This window comes from Sinocyclocheilus grahami, unplaced genomic scaffold (genome assembly GCF_001515645.1).
Source record: "Sinocyclocheilus grahami isolate Dianchi unplaced genomic scaffold, SAMN03320097.WGS_v1.1 scaffold1032.1, whole genome shotgun sequence".
NCBI lineage: Eukaryota > Metazoa > Chordata > Actinopteri > Cypriniformes > Cyprinidae > Sinocyclocheilus > Sinocyclocheilus grahami.
The window spans coordinates 422,838-446,901 of NW_015506211.1; the positions used below are offsets into that span (position 1 = coordinate 422,838).

General features: G+C 38.0%; 1 protein-coding gene across 1 annotated transcript in view; it reads right to left on the minus strand.

The window, feature by feature from the left end:
• LOC107565855 (cytoplasmic phosphatidylinositol transfer protein 1-like) overlaps positions 1-24,064 on the minus strand; it is a 94,374-nt gene that overhangs the window by 24,015 nt on the left and 46,295 nt on the right. The window contains exon 2 of the mRNA XM_016251142.1: positions 11,549-11,697. Coding sequence (XP_016106628.1) covers positions 11,549-11,697 — 149 coding nt within the window. The remainder of the gene's footprint in view (positions 1-11,548; positions 11,698-24,064) is intronic.

Here is a 24,064-nt window from a genome sequence, read left to right on the forward strand (position 1 = left end):
TATGTTTTTCTGAAATTCTTGAAAAAAAAAAGTATCATGGTTTCCATAAAAATATTAAGCAGCACAACAATTTTCAACATTGATAATAGGGATGCACGATATTGGATTTTTGCCGGTATCCGATATGCCGATATTTTTCAAATCATTTTGGCCGATACCGATATATTTCCTTTTGTTTGGAAACAACACCAAGTCTCTCCTGTGCAGAAATTATAAGCAAAATATTTTTAATTTCGGTTAGTTTTTAACAAGAACTTATTTGTTATGATTAAATAAACAACAATGAAGGATTTTTTGACAGTACATTGAAACTTTGAAAATAACTATAAATAAACTATATATCAATCACTGCATTTTTCCCCCCCAGAAAGATGCAAGGTTAACCCTAACATTTTATTTTAAGTTTTAACATTTGTAGATGGTCTAAAGCAGCACTTCTCAAAGTCCGGACTCCGGTCCGGATCCGGAGAGAATTCAGTCCGGACCCGCCCCAATTTCGTATTTCAAGAACACTAATTATTTTCTACTTTTATAAACGCATGTTAAACTTGTAAATCATATGTTTCGTTTTTTTAATGTCTTTTTGGAGATGGTCCGAAATGAAAGCGAAGGCGAGATATTGAAACTTTTCCTTCATGACATTTGTTGTCATGACATCCAACAGCGCCTCCTGCTGGCAGAGAATGAATTTGCATTTGCAAGTCTGTGGGAAACACTGGTGTCTGTCAGCAAACATAAACAAAAAGCATGCTTCAGAACTGTTTTGAGAAGGTGCTTTGAGCCATGTATTATTACTATGAATTAGGCTACTACTACTACTACTATTACCATCTCGTGCCCTGCAATAATCATTTACTCAAACTTGCTTTTATGAGATAAAGAAGAAACAAAAATTGGCCAAACATATCGGCCAAAAAAAATCAGCATCATATATCGGCCATCGGCTGCCCTGATTTCTAAATATCGGCATCGGCCAGAGAAAAACCCTTATCGGTCGACCTCTATTGCTGACACTTAAATTAATTGTTTTGCCACTTTTGCACTTTATTTAAAAAAAAAAAAGTTTTTATTTGTTATGCATGTTATGTATGTTTATTAAAAACAAGTTTTGTAATAACCAATTGTTCCTGTGCGGACCTTTGACACTGATGAAAATTCAGATTTGGACCTTTGAATGTAGACTTTGAGAACCCCTGGTCTAAAGCAAAAGAGTTGTAAAAATTCTGAAAAACTTTTAGAGCTCATGATTTGTTTAAAAAATAAAACATATTACACATTAATGAATAAATCAGTATATATAAAATTATTTAATTATTTACAATAGCTTCTGACCTTTAAATCAAAACATAGTCGCTATTTTATGACATCAATTACTGCTTTATTTAATTAGAAACAGTCTAAATGTTATTTGTCTAGGCTATTTTTCTTTTAATTTAATTAGAAGTAGGCCAACAGTGCCCCCTACAGATTAAAACTCCTTACCGAACGGGCATTAGGACCCAGGGGAGATGCCGCTGCACATGCTATTACTGTTTACTCTATCATACACTAAAGCTGTCATTCTGTACGTGCATTCAGATTAAATGCAGCAATCCAAACTGTCAATCTAATCATCATTCAGACAAAACTTTACTTCAAGGATAAGCCACACTGCTGATGTGATCTAATCGCTAGCACACCCTGAGCACAAGTTAAAGCATTCCTCTTATCGGCAAGACATATCGGCATAATTTTTCATATCGGGGCCGATGCCGATATCTACATTTAAAGCCATTATCGGCTGATTCCGATATCAGTCCGATAATATCGTGCATCCCTAATTGATAATATTAAGAAAAGTTTCTTGATCATCAAATGAGTATATTAGACTGATTTCTGAAGAATCACGTGACACTGAAGACTGGAGTAATGATGCTGAAAATTCAGCTTTGATCAGAGGAATACATTACATTTTAAAATATATTAATATAGAAAACAGTTATTTTAAGTTGCAATAATAGTTCACAATATTACTGTTTTTACTGTATTTTTGTCTTTGTGAGCAGAAGAGACTGTATTTAAACAACTATTCTTTTTTCAGTGACTATGGGTCAGAAAGAGGACATCGAAAACCTTGCACATTATTACATGAAGTAGCTATTTTGGTTTTCCTATGTTGATATACTAATAGCACATACAGAAGAGGAAAAATCTCAATCTTTAAATAATTTTTGACAGTTCACATATTGCAGTTGTGATAAAAATATAGCACAATACCTAAAACGATAGCTTTTGTGACATTGTTGATTCTCCTTTTCCCATATATTCATGTGAAAAATGTTTAAATCCAAGTAGGATTCTATTAAAAGATTCGTAGACTATTAAAAGACTAGTACTAATATTAATATACTGTAATTATTCTAAAATAAAGACTATTTAAGCAGGAGTAATTTCAGATTGGACAAAACTAAAGGATTTTAATTCTATCCTATGAGATATAAGAGAAAACGCAAATGCATTTTTAATAGCAATATAATAGAATTTTAATAGGGTGACATTTGAGATTTATTTATTATGTCTCTTCACATTACACTTTCTGATGCCCAAACAGTTTTGTGAAGGGAAAAAACACACACTTCAGCACCTTATGTGCTTGTCCCCTAGAAATAAATAAATAATAAAATGGAGCATTTGTGTTAAAGGGGTCATATGATGCTGCTAAAAAGAACATTATTTTGTGTATGTGGTGTAACGAAATGTGTTTATGCGGTTTAAAGTAAAAAAAAACACATTATTTTCCACATACTGTACATTATTGTTTCTCCTCTATGCCCCGCCTTTTTGAAACGTGTCGATTTTTACAAAGCTCATCGGTTATGACCCCTTTAAGAACATTCTAGTGATTCATTTCTGAGTGGGAGTGTTGCTATTTTCAAACTTAATGGCGGTTGAACATCTTTTGTCCCATGTCTCAATAATCAGTGGCTCTCATTCACTAAAATGAAAACTCTCTCATTATTTATTCACCCTCATGTAGGGATGTAAAGATTCACTCAACTCATGATTCGATTCGATTCACGATTGTGATTTCACGATTCAATTCACGATTTTTTTTTAACAATGAGATTTTAGACATATTATAAATTAAATGTGTCCTTTTATTATTACTTGGACAAAATACTGTACGTTTCTTTGTGAAATTGAAATATAACACTATAATAATATATTAATATAGCACTTGTAAATTATTGCTCTTTTGATGGTTCTGATTGCTTCTATTGTCCTCATTTGTTAGTCGCTTTGGATAAAAGTGTCTGCTAAATGACTAAATTTAAATATAATGTAAATGTAAATAACAAAACTAAATTTTTTTAATTTTAAAACAAGCCCCAAATCAAATAAATATGTAACACAAATAAAATAAATCTCTTCATATAAACAAACTAAGGCTTTGTCTGTGCTCTTAACATTTAAAATTAGAGGCCGTCACATATTTAAATCGATTTTCAACCAGCTCGCGGTTAATCGTTACATCCCTACCCTCATGTCATTCCAAATCTCTATGATATTTTTCCATGGAACACAAAAGTCAGAACGATTGTAGAAATGTTATGCAGTATTTGTCATAAAACTATCAGCTCCAAATAGTCAATATTCACTGATGCTCTTATGCTGCGTTCAAGTCCTCCTGGGACGTTCGTACTTACGAGTTGACAAGTCGTAATTACGACGTCAGATGCGTTCAAGTCAGTTTAGTCGGCACAAGATGGCGGTGTACCTTCTTTTAATAAATTACAAGAAAAAAAAACAGGGGCTGTTAACTCTGTTTATAGAAAATGAAGAGCAAAGAATTCGCATCAGGTGTATTTTGCGTTTTTAATATTTTTAAAACATGCAACATGGCAAATCAAAAGATTTTTCACCTATAGGTGCAAAAATGATAGCATTTTTTTACTTGGATTTCATTAACTAGCTGCGTAACAAGAACATGACCAATTTAAGTTTATAGGACAACTAAACTATCAATTTAAACAAAAATTTACCGTCAACTACAGACGTTGCATCCATCGATTCCGCCATGTTTCTCATTGACACGCCCCCAACTCGGAAACTCGGTGCTTAAAGAAAATTTTGAGTTTCCCACTCGTAATAACGACTTTGTGGTGAAGTTCATTACCCTCACCCAAACTCATGTATTGCCCACAACTGCATCCAGGGGGAGTAAATAATAACAGAATTTGGAGTTTTTGGTGTGAACTACACCTCGTCAAACTTCATCTTTGATGCTGGGCAGATGCAACTGGGAAACCAGTGAAATCAATGGTGTGTTGGGGAATCGTGACACATTTTCATCTTAATGTAATAAGCCCATGGAGATGAAGTTCTTCTCACGCCCTTCCGCAGTTGTGTCCTGAATAAACCAGATGCAGAGTGGATGAAACTGGGACGGATGCCAGTCCTAAAAGCCTGAGCAGCGGGAACAAAGGAAGGTTTTATGCAGGCCTTGCACATTTTGCTGGTGCATGACTCGGCACATCTGTGATGTAAACCTGAGGGCTTTTAAAATGCAAATGGGTTTTCAGAAACGAGCCTACGCTCACACACTAAGACGTTCGTGCGCTGCTCCATTTGCACTAAACCTGATTATATTACAGTTATCTGGTGGACCGGTTTTTTTCCCAACTCTTTCCAAATGCATAAACCCATCCATTTTTCATACATTTCAATCTGAAGTGAATCAAAAGATGCTGGCTTTCTAGATTTCGTCCCGGACAATGGCTACAGCTTGCGTAAGCGGCATGGCACACACGAGTGCAAAAGCAGGTGGCCTGTGGGCGAAAAGGCAGGTACAGCTTCCCACAGCCAAATCTCCAATTGTACATGTGCTATAAAAGCGGGAGCTCAGCCGTCTCCCATCCCACGCACATCTCAAGCTCCCCACATACTCTCTTATTTTCCTCTGTTCCTTCTTTTTTGTTCTCATGTGTGCTCCGCTTTGACTCCTCCTCCTCATGTCTTTTATCCCATTTAAGTCTTGATTTATCGTTACTTTATCATCTAGAGTTCACAGAGATTTGGGATTTTTAATCCGTTTGTTGTAACTGCTACTGTAGTTATCCTACTGTAAAAAAGGATACTTTTAGGCTCATAAGAAAAATCTAGAAGCAGTTCTTCACCCACACATCTGTAGACACTAATATAAATGCTGAAATGCTGAAAATGTGAGTCATTTTTTTATGAAGCAAATGCTGAGCCACTGAAGCGCTCCTACTAAATTTAGCTGGGCCAAAGGTTAGAAGCTTGTTTTTAATGGGTGTATGTCATTAAAAATACCATTTAAAAATACTGGCTCTCTGTAGTCATAATTATTTTTCCCACCAAGTGTATTTAAGGCTATGTTCACACAAGCAGGCCTATCCAACTCAAATCCATTTATTTATGGTTTGTTTGTTTGTTTCGACATGAAATACATTTGCCTGATCCAAGCCAACTAAAGTGGTCTGAAATCTATTTTAGGCTGAATGGCGTGAACAATGTTTTTTGTTGTTGTTTTTATTTTACATATAATGTGAGGGGTTGTTAAAAACAACAGGAATTGAATGTGTCTTTAAGGAATAGTTCAACCAAAAATTACTCTCTGGCCATTCAAGATGTAGATGAGTTTGTTTCTTCACCAGAAGGGATTTAAGGAAATGTAGCATTGCATCAGTGTCTCAGCAATGGATGCTCTGCAGTGAATGGGTGCCGTAAGAATGAGAGTCCAAACAGCTGATAAAAACATCACAATAATCCACAAGTAATCCACTTGTGGACAGCTGTGTGTTTGTAAGACACAAATCCATCATTTAAGAAGTTTTAACTTCAAACCATCACTTCTGGCCAAAATACGAGTTCTCTATCCATAATACTGTTTTTCGAGTCAGAAAATTTGTTTCATTATGGATTATGGACTATTGATTTGGTCAGAAATTGTAGTTTAAAATGACAATGGTGGATTTATTACAAACACACAGCTTTTTACTTCACAAGACATTAATTGATGGACTGGAGTCGTGTGGGTTATTTAAGTATTATTGTAATGTTTCAATCAGCTGTTTGGACTCTCATTCTGACGGCACCCATTCACTGCAGAGCATCCATTGGTGAACAAGTGATGCAATGCTACATTCCTCCAAATCTGTTCCACATGAAGAAACAAACTCATCTACATCTTGGGTGGCCTGAGAGTGGGTAAATTCTCAGCAAATGTTCATTTTTAATAGACATGTTAAAAGGCTATTATGCATTTTCGACTATTACTTTTCAGGCAGTGTATATTTGAGCTGTCTGTGAATGTAAACAGCCTAAACGAGTTCCAGTTTCACTTCCGTAACACATATGCATAATGCCCGCATATGTTCTACGCTCTTCGCCCTCAAACACTATAGCATGTGCTGTACGCGGTAGACCAATCACAGAGGAGGACTAGGCCATCTGACAAATCAAAACAGAATAGGCTCATGGAAAGGAAGGGTTTAGAGAGACTGATTCTTCGAACTGCTTTGAACAGAGCGTTTACGAATCACTGAGAACTGAGGTGAAATTAAATGTATATTATGAGAAAATGTTTTTTGATCTTGCATGCATGTTAACCTGTTGTTGGAGCCTCCCAAAACAATATGAGGAACCTTAAAGGAACACGCCATTATTTTTGAAAATAGGATCATTTTCCAACTCCCCCTATTTGTCCCGTTTTCGAATCCATTCAGCCGATCTCCGGGTCTGGCGGTAGCACTTTTAGCTGCAGCTTAGCATAGATCATTGAATCTGATTAGACCGTTAGCATCTCGCTCAAAAATGACCATTTAAATGACTATTTAAAACTCGACTCTTCTGTAGTTACATCGTGTACTAAGACCGACGGAAAATGAAAAGTTGTGATTTTCTAGGCCGATATGGCTAGGAACTATACTCTCATTCCGGCGTAATAATCAAGGAACTTTGCTGCCGTACCATGAGTGCAGCAGACACAATGATATTACGCAGCGCCTGAAAATAGTCCCCAGCTAACTTCCAACATGACCGTCACGAAGTTTGTGTAGTTGCAGAGTTGCAGCCGGCAAATTGGTTAGTGGCTGGATTTACCTGTGTGCGATTAGCCATGGTTATGTGCATTGTAAAGTGATAGTAGCATTACTGTGATAGTAAGTCGAAGGTGTACTCTACCGTCACGTTTCATAGAATTCCAACGAAAAACAAGGAACGAAAGAATCAATGGCTGGCTGCTCTGAACATGCTAACGGTCTAATCAGATTCAATGATCTATGCTAAGCTAAGCTAAAAGTGCTACCGCCAGACCCGGAGATCGGCTGAATGGATTCGAAAACGGTAAAACTCAGCTGTTTAACTCTAGGGGAGTTGAGAAAATGAGCCTATTTTCAAAAATAGTGGTGTGTTCCTTTAAAAATGGCATAATAGGGCCACTTTTAGCATGTCAAATTCTTCCCTTCTTAAACAACTTGAAGTTAGCAAGGCAACGGTCCTCTTGAAAAGTTACATGGACACATTTCCACCGGTCAACGGGGTCATTTTTAGGGGCCATATCTTTTTGCTTAACTATGGTACATTACCTAGGCATTACACCCTTTCTGTTCTTTACACAGTTGTCTGCAGCAAATTCAGATTTGGATACTCTACCCTAATGAAACACAATCAGTGGCAGAACATGTATTGCTAAAGTCTCACGCATGGTGAAGTTTGCCCCGTTACTATGACAACTAGTGTGGATGTGCTAGCAAAAGTGACCGCAGTCTGAACAGAAAAAATAAACAGATCTGTCTACATATAACCTGCATTTAAATCAGTCTGTTTAAAAATCTGGTTATGTCAGCCGGTTATGTACAAGTAAAACAGTAGAGAGGCTGTAACAATTTTAGTATTATTAATATACTATTATAGTATTTATTAATATTTTGAATTAGCTTATATTTTTTATCTTCAGCTTTCATTTTAATTTTAGTTACAGTAGGTTATAATAATTGTTACAGACTTTCTGCTTTTTATATATATATATATATATATATACAGTGGTGGAGTACACTGACATCATTTATTATAATTTCCGAATGATAATTAGGCATTAAAACAAATGTGGGGCAGCCCTAATTTTATCCATTGAGAGATTGCCATTTTTATTAGTTGTATTTATTTATTTAACATTTCTATTTATGACTAGGCATTGTTTTTATTTCAGTTTTAGTTATTTCAGTACTTCATTTTACACTTATTTATTTCAGTTAGCTGCCAAGCAACATTTCTAATTTAGTATGTTTTTCATCTAATATATATATATATTTTTTTTTACCAAAATATTACCAAATTTTACCAAAAATTTAGTTTTGGTTAACAATAACAACACTGGTTACAATGGTGAATTTTCTGAATCATTTAGCCGGAAACCCATCTGGATCACAGAGCAGAACTACAGCTCTGCATGCATTTATTTCTGATAAAATGACCAAGCTTGAAAACGTGAAAAGACAATGTGATAAAATCACTTATAGATCCACTAAACCCATTCACAGAAGGCCAACAGTCCACCCAATCTTTTGCCCTTGGTCTAAACTAGTTGCTAGTGCTGTCATGACCACCTCCCAGCCAATCTTGACCCACAGAGCAACAATTTAATCAGACCGGTCCTGGGGGACTGATGTCTCAGCTCAATAAAGCGTCTCTCCAAAAACACATCTGCATGAGCGATTGATTTATCAGCAGTGTCTTGGGAGACAGTGTCCTGAACCCATTTACTGGCTATTTTTGGGAAAGTGTTTGGGTCTCGAGTCATGCCCTTGCTTGTTCTTGTTAAACTAGCAGCCGTTTAGAGACTGCTCTCTTAGTGAGAATGAATTGAAGATCTCCTGTGGACTGCATTGACCCCGACTGAGGCTCAATGTCAATGTACTAAAAAACATTTTTAGTACATTGGCAGGGCAGGGCTTTATTTTTATCCATTCATCCATTTGGCTAAAGGTAAACAGTGTAGGTGACGTCAGCTGAAAAGCAAAGTCAAATATTTAACAACAGTGAAATCATAAGTATGCACATTTACAAAAACCACAAAAATAATTTTGCCTTTTGCATAACATACTGGGTGAATCATGCACAATAAGACCAGGAACAATACTGTTTGGGGTCAGTAAGACTTTTTTGAAAGAAATTAATACTTTTATCCAACAAAGAATTGCTCAAAAGTGCCAGTATAGGCATTTATCATGTTACAAAAGATTTCCATTTCAAATAAATGCCGTTCTTTTCAACTTTATATTCATCAATGAAAATGAATTATAATAAATATACTCAGCAGCTCAACTGTTTTCAACATTGATAATAATCAGAAATGGTTTTGAGCAGCAAATCCGCATATTAGAAAGATTTCTGAAGGATCATGTGACACTGTAGACATGTCTGAGTTAACAGAGAACTCATTCTTGCTTTAGAAGCTTGAGCAAGCGCCCAGTTCATGCAGTAGAAGCAGACACGCTATAAAGTCAAGCACTCATTTCTACTGTGTTCAGTAGGTCTGTTCAAGGAGACTGACATTATTTGAATGAGCTGCCACTTTGTTGCTTGTCAGTTTATCAGATCTAAACCTCTAAATGTCATATCAAATGTCATGTAAAGCAACCAACAAGAGTTTGTTGTTAGACATGCATGTTTATATGTTGGACAAAGTGGACTTTATGCTGATAGTTAAAAGGCTTGTTATGGTTTGGCTACATGAGTGATGTTAAAGTGCCCCTATTATGGGTAATGAAAGATTCATATTTTGGTTTTGGGAGTCCCCAACAACAGGTTGACAAGCATGCAAGGTCAAAAAACACTTTCATTGTCTTATAATATGCATTTATTTTTACCTTACTTGCTCAGCGACTCATTTTTCCAAACCCCTGCTTTGCGTGACGCTAATCTGCGGTGATTGGTCTAATTTTAATGTCATCTCGCCTGTAACGCCTGATAAAGCGGCGTTTGTGAGCGCAGTGCTGCTTTGTGTACAGCTTTACCGGGGAAACAGCTATTTTACCGCTCCAGAAGCGGCACCTAGTGGCAAAGAATGCATTTGCATTTTCATTCAGACCAATGCGAAAAGACCAAGAAGTGGGCGGGGAATATGCTAATGTTTCATGTTGACGTCAACATGAAACGGCTTGGGATTCGTTTTAAAAAACGACTCGTTTCAATGATTCAGAGTCGGCTCTTTCTTTTGAGAGACAATAACTTTATACACGGTGCTCTTTCAGATTTAAAACTTTGCAGGATGTTTTCATTCACTTAGAGCTGTTACACACTGAATGAAAGGCAATTTTCAAAAATCCATAACAGGGGCACTTTAACAAATTATGTTTCTTTTTTCAAATGTATGTCCACAAGTTTGGAATGATTAAGATTTTTTCATGTTTTTAAAAGAAGTCGCTTTTGCTCAACAAGGCTGCATTTATTTGATAAAAAATACAGTAAAAACTGTAATAATGTGCAATATCATTACAATTTAAAATAACAAATTTCTATTGCAACATATTTTAAAATATAATTTCTTCCTGTGATGCAAAGCTGAATTTTCAGAATCATTCCTCCAGTCTTCAGTGTCACTTGATTCTTCAGAAATCCTTCTAATATGCTGATTTGCTGCTCAAGAAACATTGCTGATTATTATTATCAGTGTTGAAAACAGTTGTGCTGCTTAATATTTTCGCGGAAACTGCGATACACTACCATTCAAAAGAATAAAGTAAAAGTAACATTTAAAAAGAAAATAATACTTATATTCAGCAAGGATGCATTAAATTGATCAAAAGTGAGAGTAAAGACATTTATATTGTTACAAAAGATTGAAATGCTGTTCTTTTGAACTTTCTATTCATCAAAGAATCCAGAAAAAAAAGTATCACTGTTTCCACAAAAATATTAGGTAAAGTTTTCAACATCGATAATAAGAACCATTATTAATAATTGAGGACCCATTAAAATTAATAATAATTAAGCACCAACTTTTGACTGGTAGTGTATGTGAAGAGTTTGCAAAAACCGATAACATAAATTTTTAACATAGTTTTTTTTTATTGCGCATTTATCGTCTAAATTATCCATCCTCGATCACTTTTAGTCAGCTTTGACGAAACTCCTCTCAGCTAGCACGTCTTTTCAAAGTGAATGTAGCCTTGTCACCCGACCTGAATACAGCGCGCTGATTCGCTGAAATGAACATCGGCTTCTTTTCAAAAACAACAAGGACGCTTGTCGGCTTCTGCAGTGAAACCTGAACTCGTGATGCCTTGAAAGTGGACAAAACCAGCTTTGAAAACGTGACGAAACGTGTTTAGGGTTCAGATCGCGCTACATGTGGAGAATAATGCACGGCAATCAGCTCTTTTTTTTTTTAAAGTGGCGTTTATCGGTTTTTGCAAATGAACTCTTCGTGTGTTGATTGACTAATACAGTCTGAGTCTAGTATCACACACTTTGAACTGAAATACCTAGAGACTCTGCAGAGGTGTTTTGCCTTGACGGGTAATTGATGACAGTTGCTACTCACTTGTTGAGATAAATGCGTTTCTCCGTGAACTGTCCCGGGCCGTAGTTGGGGTCCTCATACGGTTCGTTCTGCACCACCTCCACACCCTCTCCTCTCTCGCTCTGCTCATGACTGTGCTTGCTGATCATGTACAGCTGACCAATCCTGTACTAGAGACACAGACCCAAAACAGTCAGGACCGCCATATTCAAATCTCATAAAACATGACATAAGCCAAGCAGTGGAAATCATGCTTGTCATCTGATGCATAGTTTTCATAAAAATGGCATAAGCTTTTCCAAATCATAGCTGTTGATTGATCATTGAGGCAACCAAAAATATTCAGCCAAAAATGAATATCCAGTTTTGGAGGGAAGAAATTCTTGTCTGAAACTGTGATGTTGAATTAGTTTCTCTACTGGTGTGTTCTGCATCGGTATCTATTGTGTGCACACAACATGGATAAAACTATAACAGGTAAACATGTCAGCTGTGTGGATTCCTGATCTGGGTTGACAATATCACGTTCTCATTTTTTATTAATCTTGTTTATGACGATCTGAGATCTTTTAGTCTGTGCTGTTTTCAGCTGATGTGCAAAAAAAATAAATCAATAAAACTCGTAAACCACATGCACTTACCACAGGAAAGCCATTAATGTCTATAAACTCATTAGTTAGGAAAAAAAGCATTTTGCTGCTAAACTTGTTGTCTTCGTTATTTAATTAAATCTGTCATTACAGCCCCTTTTTAAATAGTTCGAAAACAAATTAACGTATTTCATTAAAAAGTTAATATAAAAACTGCCTTATGTGCATTTTAAATTTTATATATATAACTCAGTTTTTACTTGAGGGCTGATTAGTACATGATTTGATTAATTAATTGATTATTTAATAAACAAATTTTGGTTTTGATTTTCGACTAAATGAAAACTTTTTGGTGCCTCACTAGCTCCTTTTATTCAATCTTTGAAAGACATTCAGGGTTTTGTATGAAATAACATCCCTAAATAAAAAGCAACCCGTCACACTCACATAAAACAATCCTTCATTTCTTTTGCAACACTTTCCATGATCCAGACAATTAATTTCAGATGAACAAAATCAAGTCGTTACGAAGAGAAGCTGTTTCAGTTTCAGATTTGTGCAGGTTTTATGCACACTTATAATGTCACATTAAGTTATATCTGATTTCAGATTTATTCACTCATTGATTAACTTTGGCCACTTTATATGTTTGTCAGACTGTCTGTCAAAATAACAAGCAAAGTAAAGCCGATCAAAACAGTGTAGCCTTTGGTCCTCCGCAGGAATGACTTTTAGACCCTAGCAGATGTCAGCAGAAACACACCACAGCCTCACAATCACGAGCGGGATCATGCTCTGCCTGATACAGGATGCAGTATCATAAGTTTTGGAGTGCATGACAGCTGTGACAGCTGCTTATCTGTGTGAACAGAACAGGCCCCAGGCATGTGTTCTGCTCTCTGCATCTCCAACCCAGCTACTGCCTCACTGCAGACACGCAAAGATCCTTATCGAGCCAGTCATACATGCGGAGTATGACCACAGCCCTGCAGTTCATGCGGTTATATTTATATCAATGATAAGACATGACGGTCTTTTTTTTTTTTAAATGTTGACTGTGTGTGTGTGCCTGACATTGATGAACATCTCTACAATCATAGTCAAGATGAAATATCTTAGTAGTCAAAGTGTTCCAGTGAAAGCACACTAACATCTCTAACTAGCTATACTACGCACTTTTTTATTTTCTTTTAGCGCTACTGAAAATGAGCTTTAAAGGGATACTCCACCCCAAAATGAAAATGTTGTCATTAATCACTTACCCCCATGTCGTTCCAAACCCGTAAAAGCTTCGTTCGTCTTCGGAACACAATTTAAGATATTTTGGATGAAAACCGGGAGGCTTGTGACTGTCCCATTGACTGCCAAGTAACTTACACTGTCAAGGTCCAGAAAAGTATGAAAAGCATCGTCAGAATAGTCCATCTGCCATCAGTGGTTCAACCGTAACGTCATGAAGCGACGAGAATACTTTTTGTATGTGAAGAAACCTAAAATAACGACTTTATTCAACAATTCGTCTCCTCTGTGTCTCTCCGCATCACCGTAGAGCCATTTTGGAGAATATCCGCTGAACGCAAGCAGCATACGCTCTTCTGTGTCAGCCGCGCTGCACGGATGCACTGTTTTCGTTCGACAAAAGTGTAAGTGATTAATGACAAAAATTTTCATTTTGGGGTGGAGTGTCCCTTTAAATGTCTTTGATTTTAAAATAAGATATTTTTAGCCTAATGTTTTGTACAGATTCTGTTGATTACATCTTGTACTTGTACCTCAGGTTAAAATGTTCGACATAATTTTGCCGACAGAGTGATGTTATTAGCCCAATCTCATTGCAACACTAACTAGTTACTGTAGTAACCAGCTACTATAGTTATTAGCATTGGCAAATAGTTTATACTAACGTCCATTTGAGTGCCCCTTGTGGCAAAACTGAGAACACAAGGTATACTTGTGTTGACACTTTGCGACATATAAAAATGTGAGAAAATTAACCTATGTCTTTGATTTTAAAATAAGATATTTTTAGCCTAATGTTTTGTACAGATTCTGTTGATTATATCTTGTACTTGTACCTCAGGTTAAAATGTTCGACATAATTTTGCCGACAGAGTGATGTTATTAGCCCAATCTCATTGCAACACTAACTAGTTACTGTAGTAACCAGCTACTATAGTTATTAGCATTGGCAAATAGTTTATACTAACGTCCATTTGAGTGCCCCTTGTGGCAAAACTGAGAACACAAGGTATACTTGTGTTGACACTTTGCGACATATAAAAATGTGAGAAAATTAACCTTGTGTATTAAGTCTGTGTAGTATACTTTTAAAAAAGTGTTAAGCACCGTTCACACCAAGAACGATAACTATAAAATATAACGATATTAGCGTCCACGCCAGTGAACGATATCGTCTGTTTATTCTAAGCGCACGCTCGTCTGTCGCTTTAAATTCTCGAGCTCGTTACAGCAGGATGGATTCTGATTGGCTGTCAATTTTTTATCGTTCATCAGCTGGAGAAAAATCGTTTTGAAAGTGATTCGAACGATATTGTTTCTTTTGTCTTTATCGTTATAGTTGTGGTGTGGACTCTGCTATTCTTTAATATCGAGAATGATTTTTAACGACTTTATCGTTATCTTTATAGTTATCGTCCTTGGTGTGAACGGGCCTTTAGGGGTTGATCACACAGAATTTGAGGATGTTCACATAGAAAAACAGTGGAAAAGCAGCGCAGTTGAATGCAAAAACGATATGTTACCCTTACAGCAGTATACTTCCATTATGGATTCAACACTTTAAAAGTATTCCCTGTTTGGAATTGAACTTTGAGTACAAATTATTGTTTTTTGTGGTTATGAGAAAGGACTTAGGATGCTTTCACACTTAATTCAACTGCCTGGTTCAAAATGACAAAACATAATGGCGCGTGTCTATTTGTCACGAACGAAATGTAAAGGTTCAAAAGAACATGGGAGACGATTTCTGCTGAAGACAAGTGGAAATAAGATATAAATTCTCTTTTCTTGCTTTGCGTCAGTCACGCTTGGAAAGTGAGCGATAAAACATATTAATTCACATTAATATGCATTCACATCAGAAGCAAACCACTCTCGAGTTCACATCCGTACCCCAGACCACCCTTTTTAAGTGGACTCGGGTACAGTTTGCAGGTGCGTACCCATGTTCAGAAAACAGCATTCACATTATCCAAATGTCAAAGGAACCTGGGTTGCGACAAAAGAGAACAGTGTGCAAGCCAACACACTATGGCGCAGTCCCACACAGACAAAAAGCTTCCAAAAATGTCTCGTCAGTATTGTAGCGATGTATGAAGCAGAGCTCACAAGTCATTTTCAAACCAAGTGGCCTTCTGTTGGTCAGTGTGCTGAATTCAAGTGACCAACAAAGTTAGCGAAAACTGCTCGGGCAAATTTTTCACCATCGCACGAAAATTCCCAATCATGTGGATTCCTATTGGAATGACTCATTTTCACCCATGAAATTTTGCAGCCAAAATCCAGTCATTTCGAAAGCAATCCACACTTTTGGGAATTTCACACAAGGGTGAAGGATTTCCTCTTCGCAATGGGATCGAGTTATCCACACGGCTTCGAGGCATTGACCAGCTACTTTGAAAGAGACTTCCGTGTGAGCTGTGCTCGATACTTTGCTACACTAAACAAAATGCAACAATGACTATTCCCAAACAAGTTTCCCCCTCAAATGCCTATCATAATGTTTAACCTCCTCTCTCCCCTGAAGCATGCCATGCTCACCTCCATATCCTTCATTCATCTGAGCTTTTTAAAAACCACGGCTCTTTGTTTGATTAATGAGATATTGTCCTCATTGCTATCCTCTAAAACCCAATTAAAGCTGCAGAAAAAGCAAGAGAACAAGAGCGGCTGTGGGGTTCAAGTGGTGGTGAATAATTCATCGCTACCACTTTCACTGTGTGTGTGAAGGACAGGCGTGAGGAGAGATGAGAGGACAGACAGACTGCATGAGAGCGCATTAAGAGTTGGGAGTGAAATGCCATTTTAAAAATAAATAAAGCCCCCAGGCAACTGCTTGATCTTCTATGATAGCAAACTTGAGTCTTTTTTTGTTCTTTTAAGCGTGACTCTAGTTTCACTCTGTTACCTGGAGAGTGCCTGTGTTTCATGGGAAGAGAGTTAGTTAATGGCAAGTCATTAGACTGTGCTGTCAGGCTGCTCTTTGAGAGCTCTTGAGGGCTGCCCTGATTGTGTTGGGGAGAGAAAACGGTGGTTTTTGTTGATACTGAAAAACCTCTCTCGGGCGCACTGAAGAAAGACTTCAATCATAAGCACAGAGAGGTTTCATGCACTGCAGTCAACTGACTCGTGTGTGTCACGTTTGAAAGGAATGCGAGTGGTGCGTCTTCATGCAAAACTTGCCACCAGGGTTGCCACCTGCGCAATTCGATGAGGATCAGGTTCAGGGTTGTTGCTAGGTCATTGCTAGTGTTTTCTGGGTGGTTTCTACAGCATTGCTGGGGTGTTCTGGGTGGTTTCTACAGCATTGCTAGGGTGTTCTGGGTGGTTTCTACAGCATTGCTGGGGTGCTCTGGTTTGTTGCAAGGGCATAGGGCATTGCTAGGGTGTTCTAGGTGGTTTCTACAGCATTGCTGGGGTGTTCTGGGTGGTTTCTACAGCATTGCTAGGGTGTTCTGGGTGGTTTCTACAGCATTGCTGGGGTGCTCTGGTTTGTTGCAAGGGCATAGGGCATTGCTAGGGTGTTCTAGGTGGTTTCTACAGCATTGCTGGGGTGTTCTGGGTGGTTTCTACAGCATTGCTAGGGTGTTCTGGGTGGTTTCTACAGCATTGCTGGGGTGCTCTGGTTTGTTGCAAGGGCATAGGGCATTGCTAGGGTGTTCTAGGTGGTTTCTACAGCATTGCTGGGGTGTTCTGGGTGGTTTCTACAGCATTGCTAGGGTGTTCTGGGTGGTTTCTACAGCATTGCTGGGGTGCTCTGGTTTGTTGCAAGGGCATAGGGCATTGCTAGGGTGTTCTAGGTGGTTTCTACAGCATTGCTGGGGTGTTCTGGGTGGTTTCTACAGCATTGCTAGGGTGTTCTGGGTGGTTTCTACAGCATTGCTGGGGTGCTCTGGTTTGTTGCAAGGGCATAGGGCATTGCTAGGGTGTTCTAGGTGGTTTCTACAGCATTGCTGGGGTGTTCTGGGTGGTTTCTACAGCATTGCTAGGGTGTTCTGGGTGGTTTCTACAGCATTGCTGGGGTGCTCTGGTTTGTTGCAAGGGCATAGGGCATTGCTAGGGTGTTCTAGGTGGTTTCTACAGCATTGCTGGGGTGTTCTGGGTGGTTTCTACAGCATTGCTAGGGTGTTCTGGGTGGTTTCTACAGCATTGCTGGGGTGCTCTGGTTTGTTGCAAGGGCATAGGGCATTGCTAGGGTGTTCTAGGTGGTTTCTACAGCATTGCTGGGGTGTTCTGGGTGGTTTCTACAGCATTGCTAGGGTGTTCTGGGTGGTTTCTACAGCATTGCTGGGGTGCTCTGGTTTGTTGCAAGGGCATAGGGCATTGCTAGGGTGTTCTAGGTGGTTTCTACAGCATTGCTGGGGTGTTCTGGGTGGTTTCTACAGCATTGCTAGGGTGTTCTGGGTGGTTTCTACAGCATTGCTGGGGTGCTCTGGTTTGTTGCAAGGGCATAGGGCATTGCTAGGGTGTTCTAGGTGGTTTCTACAGCATTGCTGGGGTGTTCTGGGTGGTTTCTACAGCATTGCTAGGGTGTTCTGGGTGGTTTCTACAGCATTGCTGGGGTGCTCTGGTTTGTTGCAAGGGCATAGGGCATTGCTAGGGTGTTCTAGGTGGTTTCTACAGCATTGCTGGGGTGTTCTGGGTGGTTTCTACAGCATTGCTAGGGTGTTCTGGGTGGTTTCTACAGCATTGCTGGGGTGCTCTGGTTTGTTGCAAGGGCATAGGGCATTGCTAGGGTGTTCTGGGTGGTTTCTACAGCATTGTTGGGGTGTTCTGGGTGGTTTCTACAGCATTGCTGGGGTGCTCTGGTTTGTTGCAAGGGCATAGGGCATTGCTAGGGTGTTCTAGGTGGTTTCTACAGCATTGCTGGGGTGTTCTGGGTGGTTTCTATAGCATTGCCGGGGTGTTCTGGGTGGTTTCTACAGCATTGCCGGGGTGTTCTGGGTGGTTTCTACAGCATTGCTAGGGTGTTCTGGGTTGTTGCTAGCAGGGTTTTTTCCAGCATAGAGAATTATTAAGTGGCTGCTTCAGTCAAATCTTGTGCCGCCTCTGGTTGTCAACAAAACTTAGGCAGACAGCCACGTGCAAGCTTCACTGAACAGTATGCGAACATTTGGAGAAATATTGATACATTTACTTCATATTTCATTAGACAGAATCATCATTTCTATAAATTTTCCACATATTTATGCAATCTGATGAGCATTAACATCTTCTAGCACTGTCTGTCTGTGTTCATAACCTGCCCAGAGAAACGTTTCTACACACGAAACATGACGCTAATAAACACACAATTACGATAGTATATGATTAGCATGCGATTTTTATGCGATTTGGGTTATTTTCATGATAATAATATAGGACGTTTACATGAAAAATGCTAAGCTGGTGTAGCGATTAGCTTGGTGTAAAAGGCATGTTTCAACAACATTATATGAAATATACAAAATCCACATTAGATCGCAATCTCAATTCATTACAAACACTCGGTGGTGGTTTAAAGTAAGTTTTGAGTTAGAGTGTAGTATTAATAAAAATTCATCAAAGGTTATGATGTCATAACTATCAGTACATTAACATGACCACCTACTATCTATATTAATGGAACACAAAATGTTATGTCTAGACTTTCTACAGCATTGCTAGGGTGTTCTGGGTTGTTGCTAGCAGGGTTTTTTCCAGCATAGAGAATTATTAAGTGGCTGCTTCAGTCAAATCTTGTGCCGCCTCTGGTTGTCAACAAAACTTAGGCAGACAGCCACGTGCAAGCTTCACTGAACAGTATGCGAACATTTGGAGAAATATTGATACATTTACTTCATATTTCATTAGACAGAATCATAATTTCTATTAATTTTCCACATATTTATGCAATCTGATGAGCATTAACATCTTCTAGCACTGTCTGTCTGTGTTCATAACCTGCCCAGAGAAACGTTTCTACACACAAAACATGACGCTAATAAACACACAATTACGATAGTATATGATTAGCATGCGATTTTTATGCGATTTGGGTTATTTTCATCATAATAATATAGGACGTTTACATGAAAAATGCTAAGCTGGTGTAGTGATTAGCTTGGTGTAAAAGGCATGTTTCAACAACATTATATGAAATATACAAAATCCACATTAGATCGCAATCTCAATTCATTACAAACACTCGGTGGTGGTTTAAAGTGAGTTTTGAGTTAGAGTGTAGTATTAACCAAAATTCATCAAAAGTTATGATGTCATAACTATCAGTACATTAACATGCCCACCTACTATCTATATTAATGGAACACAAAATGTTATGTCTAGACTTTTTTACTCATGCAAATAGACAATGTAATGTAAGGTCATTTGAATATAGAAGTCTTAAAGGTTCAGCATCTACAACAAAAGCTTGTTTAAGCTATAAATGCTCAATTTCATGTGTTGTAGTTCCAAAGCGTGCAATTCATAATGCAATGCAAGTGAACATTGTATTCTCAGCATTGCAATAATGGCATTAGCTTATGTTTTTTTCAGTAGTCTGTGGTATCTCTTTTAAGGTCAACTACTGTCATGACAGAACAACATTTTCAAATCTTGACTAACTGTGAGTGGAGGAACTGTGAGGGGAAAATAATTCTACGTAGTGTAGATTGAAAAGAAAAAAAACAAACAAAAACCTGACAAAAAAAAGACAGAAGACAACAGGATCCAGCGGATATGTGGGTAAGTTTGCAATTCTCAACTGAATAGCACTGAATAGCTGTAACCTCCATGACAAGTACTTTCCCTCAATTGCCTTTCTGATTGTTTCGTTATAGCGCCTGCACACACATGCAAAAATCAGAGCCACTTGAATACAAACACTAGAGATGTTTTAAAACCCTCCCGGATGATGTATTGTCAAGAAAAACACTATTGAGAAGACAAAATGAAAGACTGTATCTCGGGCAACAGGCTGTTGAGAGTGGGCGAGCAATGGTGATTTGCAGAAGATGACTGCAGAGTCATTATCTACACAATACTCCTCAGACTCAACTATATCCTTAAACCAGGAGCAGCAGCGGCACATTTACATTCCGCCCATTCACTACTAATTAGAAAGCTTAAGGGATTCTGTGCCCATGGAGAAAAGGAAATTAACTGTGATCTTCTTGACGAGAACAACTTCAAGTGCTCCAGCTGTCTATAATGACAAACTGGTAACTGGCTTGTCCACAACAGATTTATCTTTTTGACCTTCGTGTATGTCTTTCAGACTGAACGGCAGAGGAAAATAGGTAGATTTATTGCACTTCATGGGATTAAAAACCAGTGAAAATGAATAACTGGCCGTCAATCACACTTTTAACCTTATCTGTGTAATTTCTTCCATGTGAACATACTCGATTCACAGTTTGATCATTACTGTTTGAAGAAATCCACTTGTCAGTTGACTTCCAGAAGAGCATATGCACTGAATATGAGTGATATTTAAGAGTTACAGTATGGCAGAGGGCAATATTTTTTAGTGAATAATGACTTAATTTTTATTCTGACTTGGACAGGGGTGAGCAGTCCCGCTCCTGGAGGGCCACTGTTCTGCAGAGTTAAGCTCCAACCCTTAAACACATCTGAATCAGCTAATCAAGTGCGGTGTTCAAAATTGCCCCCTATACCCTCACACGACACAGGAATTAATTCGCCACAACCCTCACAGTGCATTATGGGTATTCTCTAGCCGCTGAGTGTACATCAGTTGTACACTTGTTATTGCGGTGCATTATGAGATTGAATGAGTGCACTCGATAATGTCCACTATGGTTTCAGACACCACTACAAATGGCTGTCCCCTCAAGTAATGCCCTATTTAAGGGTATAGGGGGCAATTTTGGACATAGCCAGGGTCTTCTGACTAACACCATGTCTACACTGGACGTGAGCGTGTGAGCATGTGAATGCTTTTGCATTGATAGTGTTGCCATAGAAACGCATAACTCAGAGTCCGAGTAGAATGTCACGTGTTGTTGTCTCGAACCTACGGTAATTACGTCATGGCAGCTTCACTAGAAACTAGTGCACAACTTGTATGGACCACTTTCTGTTATTTTAAGAACATGGCAGACCCAGGGTACATAAAGAAAAAAAGCTCTCTAGATGTTCTGCCTGACATCTCCATGAAAAAACAAAGCAGAATGAGTTTGGAGTGACATGAGGCTGGACAAATGACAAACTTTTAAACATTTTTAGCAACTATTTCTTTAAGACTTTAAGACGAGACTGATGAATTCGGCTGACACTGACAAGCCTTCCACAAAAACCTCAGGCTCTGTTATTAGAACAGACTGAACTTACACTGTTTACCAGAGCCATTGCTGGGTGATAATTGTGTTCTCATTTCAGAGGAGAGAGAACACTTTTTAAACCAATACCTCACACTTAACTACCCAGAGATATGTGAACCGTTGATTTAACAGTGCTAAGCTGTCTGCATCAGATGAAGGGGGGCTAATCAAACAGAAACTGTTCTTCTAGAAAGCTCAATTAGAACAAAGAGCAAAACAGTTTATCATCAACCCACGCAAGCTACACACAGTAAATGAACCAAAACGAGCTCTATTTTATGCTGCAGATGTACCATGATATTAGATACATATAGCACAGTACAGAATGAATACCACATTCACATACCGTGGCCAAGGCCACAGTAAACCATTGTTGGACACAGTGCAAAATGTTCATCATTTTGCCGCACAAATGCATTCCCCTCACTTGAACGTTCGTTCCAGGATCTGGTAATCCATACAAATCAAGTTCCCCACCTTGATCCAGTCTGACCCCCACTGACTGTAGTTGCTGTATTTACACTGCAATCCATGGTACTTCCATGTTACATATCTGAAAAATTGGTCAAGGTAACATGTTCTAAAAAATTGCAATACCATGGTACTTTATTCAACGTTTTGACAGACGTAGTGTAACATACTCTCATGGTAGTTCATAATTATTTTTAGGTCACAAATTTATCTCTCATTCATATGTTTTGGGGCTTAAAAATCATGCTTTTTTGCACAAAACAAATTGCATGAATACATAAGAAATCGCCAAATCGTAAAATACTTGAGATCTCATGATGTTTTGGTCACAAATTTGTATAAACCCATACCACCTCATTTACATGTTTTTGTACGATATGTTCAACTGAAGCACAGGCTTAGGTGCGGACCTAAAAATCGTACATTTTCATCTGAAATAAATCGTACAAATTCATAGGAAATTGTTGTCTTGCAATATTTATGTTTTATCATGAGATCGGGAAATTAGAAACATATTTAACTTCCTATGAATTTGCATGATTCGTTTCGTACAAAAATAAACATTTTATTAAGTCCACCACTAACCCACCCCTAAATCAGTGGGGTTTAAGCAGTTTGAACGAAAATGGGCAAATGAGATTGTACAAATTAATTTGAATTTGTGACCAATTTGCTAATCTCGTTTGCACATTTTCATTCAAACTGCTTAAGCCCCACTGATTTAGAGGTGGGTTAGTGGTGCACCTAATAAAATGTATGTTTTTGTATGAAACAATTTGTACAAATTCATAGAAAGTCATTAGCTATGTTTCCATCCATCTATTTTTATGCGCATTTTGGAATATCGCATAAAAAAACGCTGGATGGAAACGCCAAGATGCACATAAATTCTAAAAATGCACATAAAAAACGTATGCGCACATTTGAGTAGGCTAAACTTTTTATCCGCTAAGAAAAACATTTACCGAATAAATTCCTCCATGCGCATCAAAAAAGTCATGTGACTTGAGGCGGGATAACTTGACTAGCAACGGACCGATCTCGCTCACAGCATCTATATGTTGTTATGGTCATTCTGAAATGCCTGAGCAAAGTCTGTCGTCAAAGTATTTCTGTATAATTGTCTTACACGACTGCGTTTCCAAACAGCAGCATCCACCTCCGAAAGCAATGACAGCATTTATTGTTCCGTCTGCTCACTCTGAGGTGCAAGTAATTTATATCATATATGAAAATTATTATATTCAGTGGCTTCTCCTATATTCTTAGTAATATTTAGTGCCACAGTTTACCAGGAAGTGACGATTTTGTTCTCGTTGGATGGAAACGGTGCTTTATTGGCATATGTTTTATGTGATATTCCAGTTTTGCGCATAAATTTAATTTGAATCTTTGGATGGAAACATAGCTATTGACCAGTAAAATAATCACGTTTTCTCATGATGTCGGGAGGACACTTTGCCCATTGTACAGACATAATGTGAAATATTTCCAACAATAATTTCATAGGAATTCATAACTATTTTAATGTTTTGCCGAATTGGTCACAAATTTGAATAAATTAGAGTTTGAATTCATTACTTGAATGAATCTCATTTTCACATTTTCATATGATCTGCTTAATCACCACTGAGGGTTAGGTTGAAGGGTGGGGTTGGGGTGGACTTAAAAATTTTACATTTTTGTACAAAACCATTTGTAAAAATTCATAAGAAATTGACAACTCATAAAATACAACCGTTTTCTCATGAGAACACCCAAAAATGTATAGTCTGTCATCATTTACTCATCCTCACGTCGTTGCAAACTCTTTCTTCTGCGGAAGAAATACAGTGGGGAAAAAAAGGGAATTTACCAATTAATTCTTTAAAAATCCTACAATGTGATTTTCTGGATTTTTTTTCTCATTTTGTCTCTCATAGTTGAGGTATACC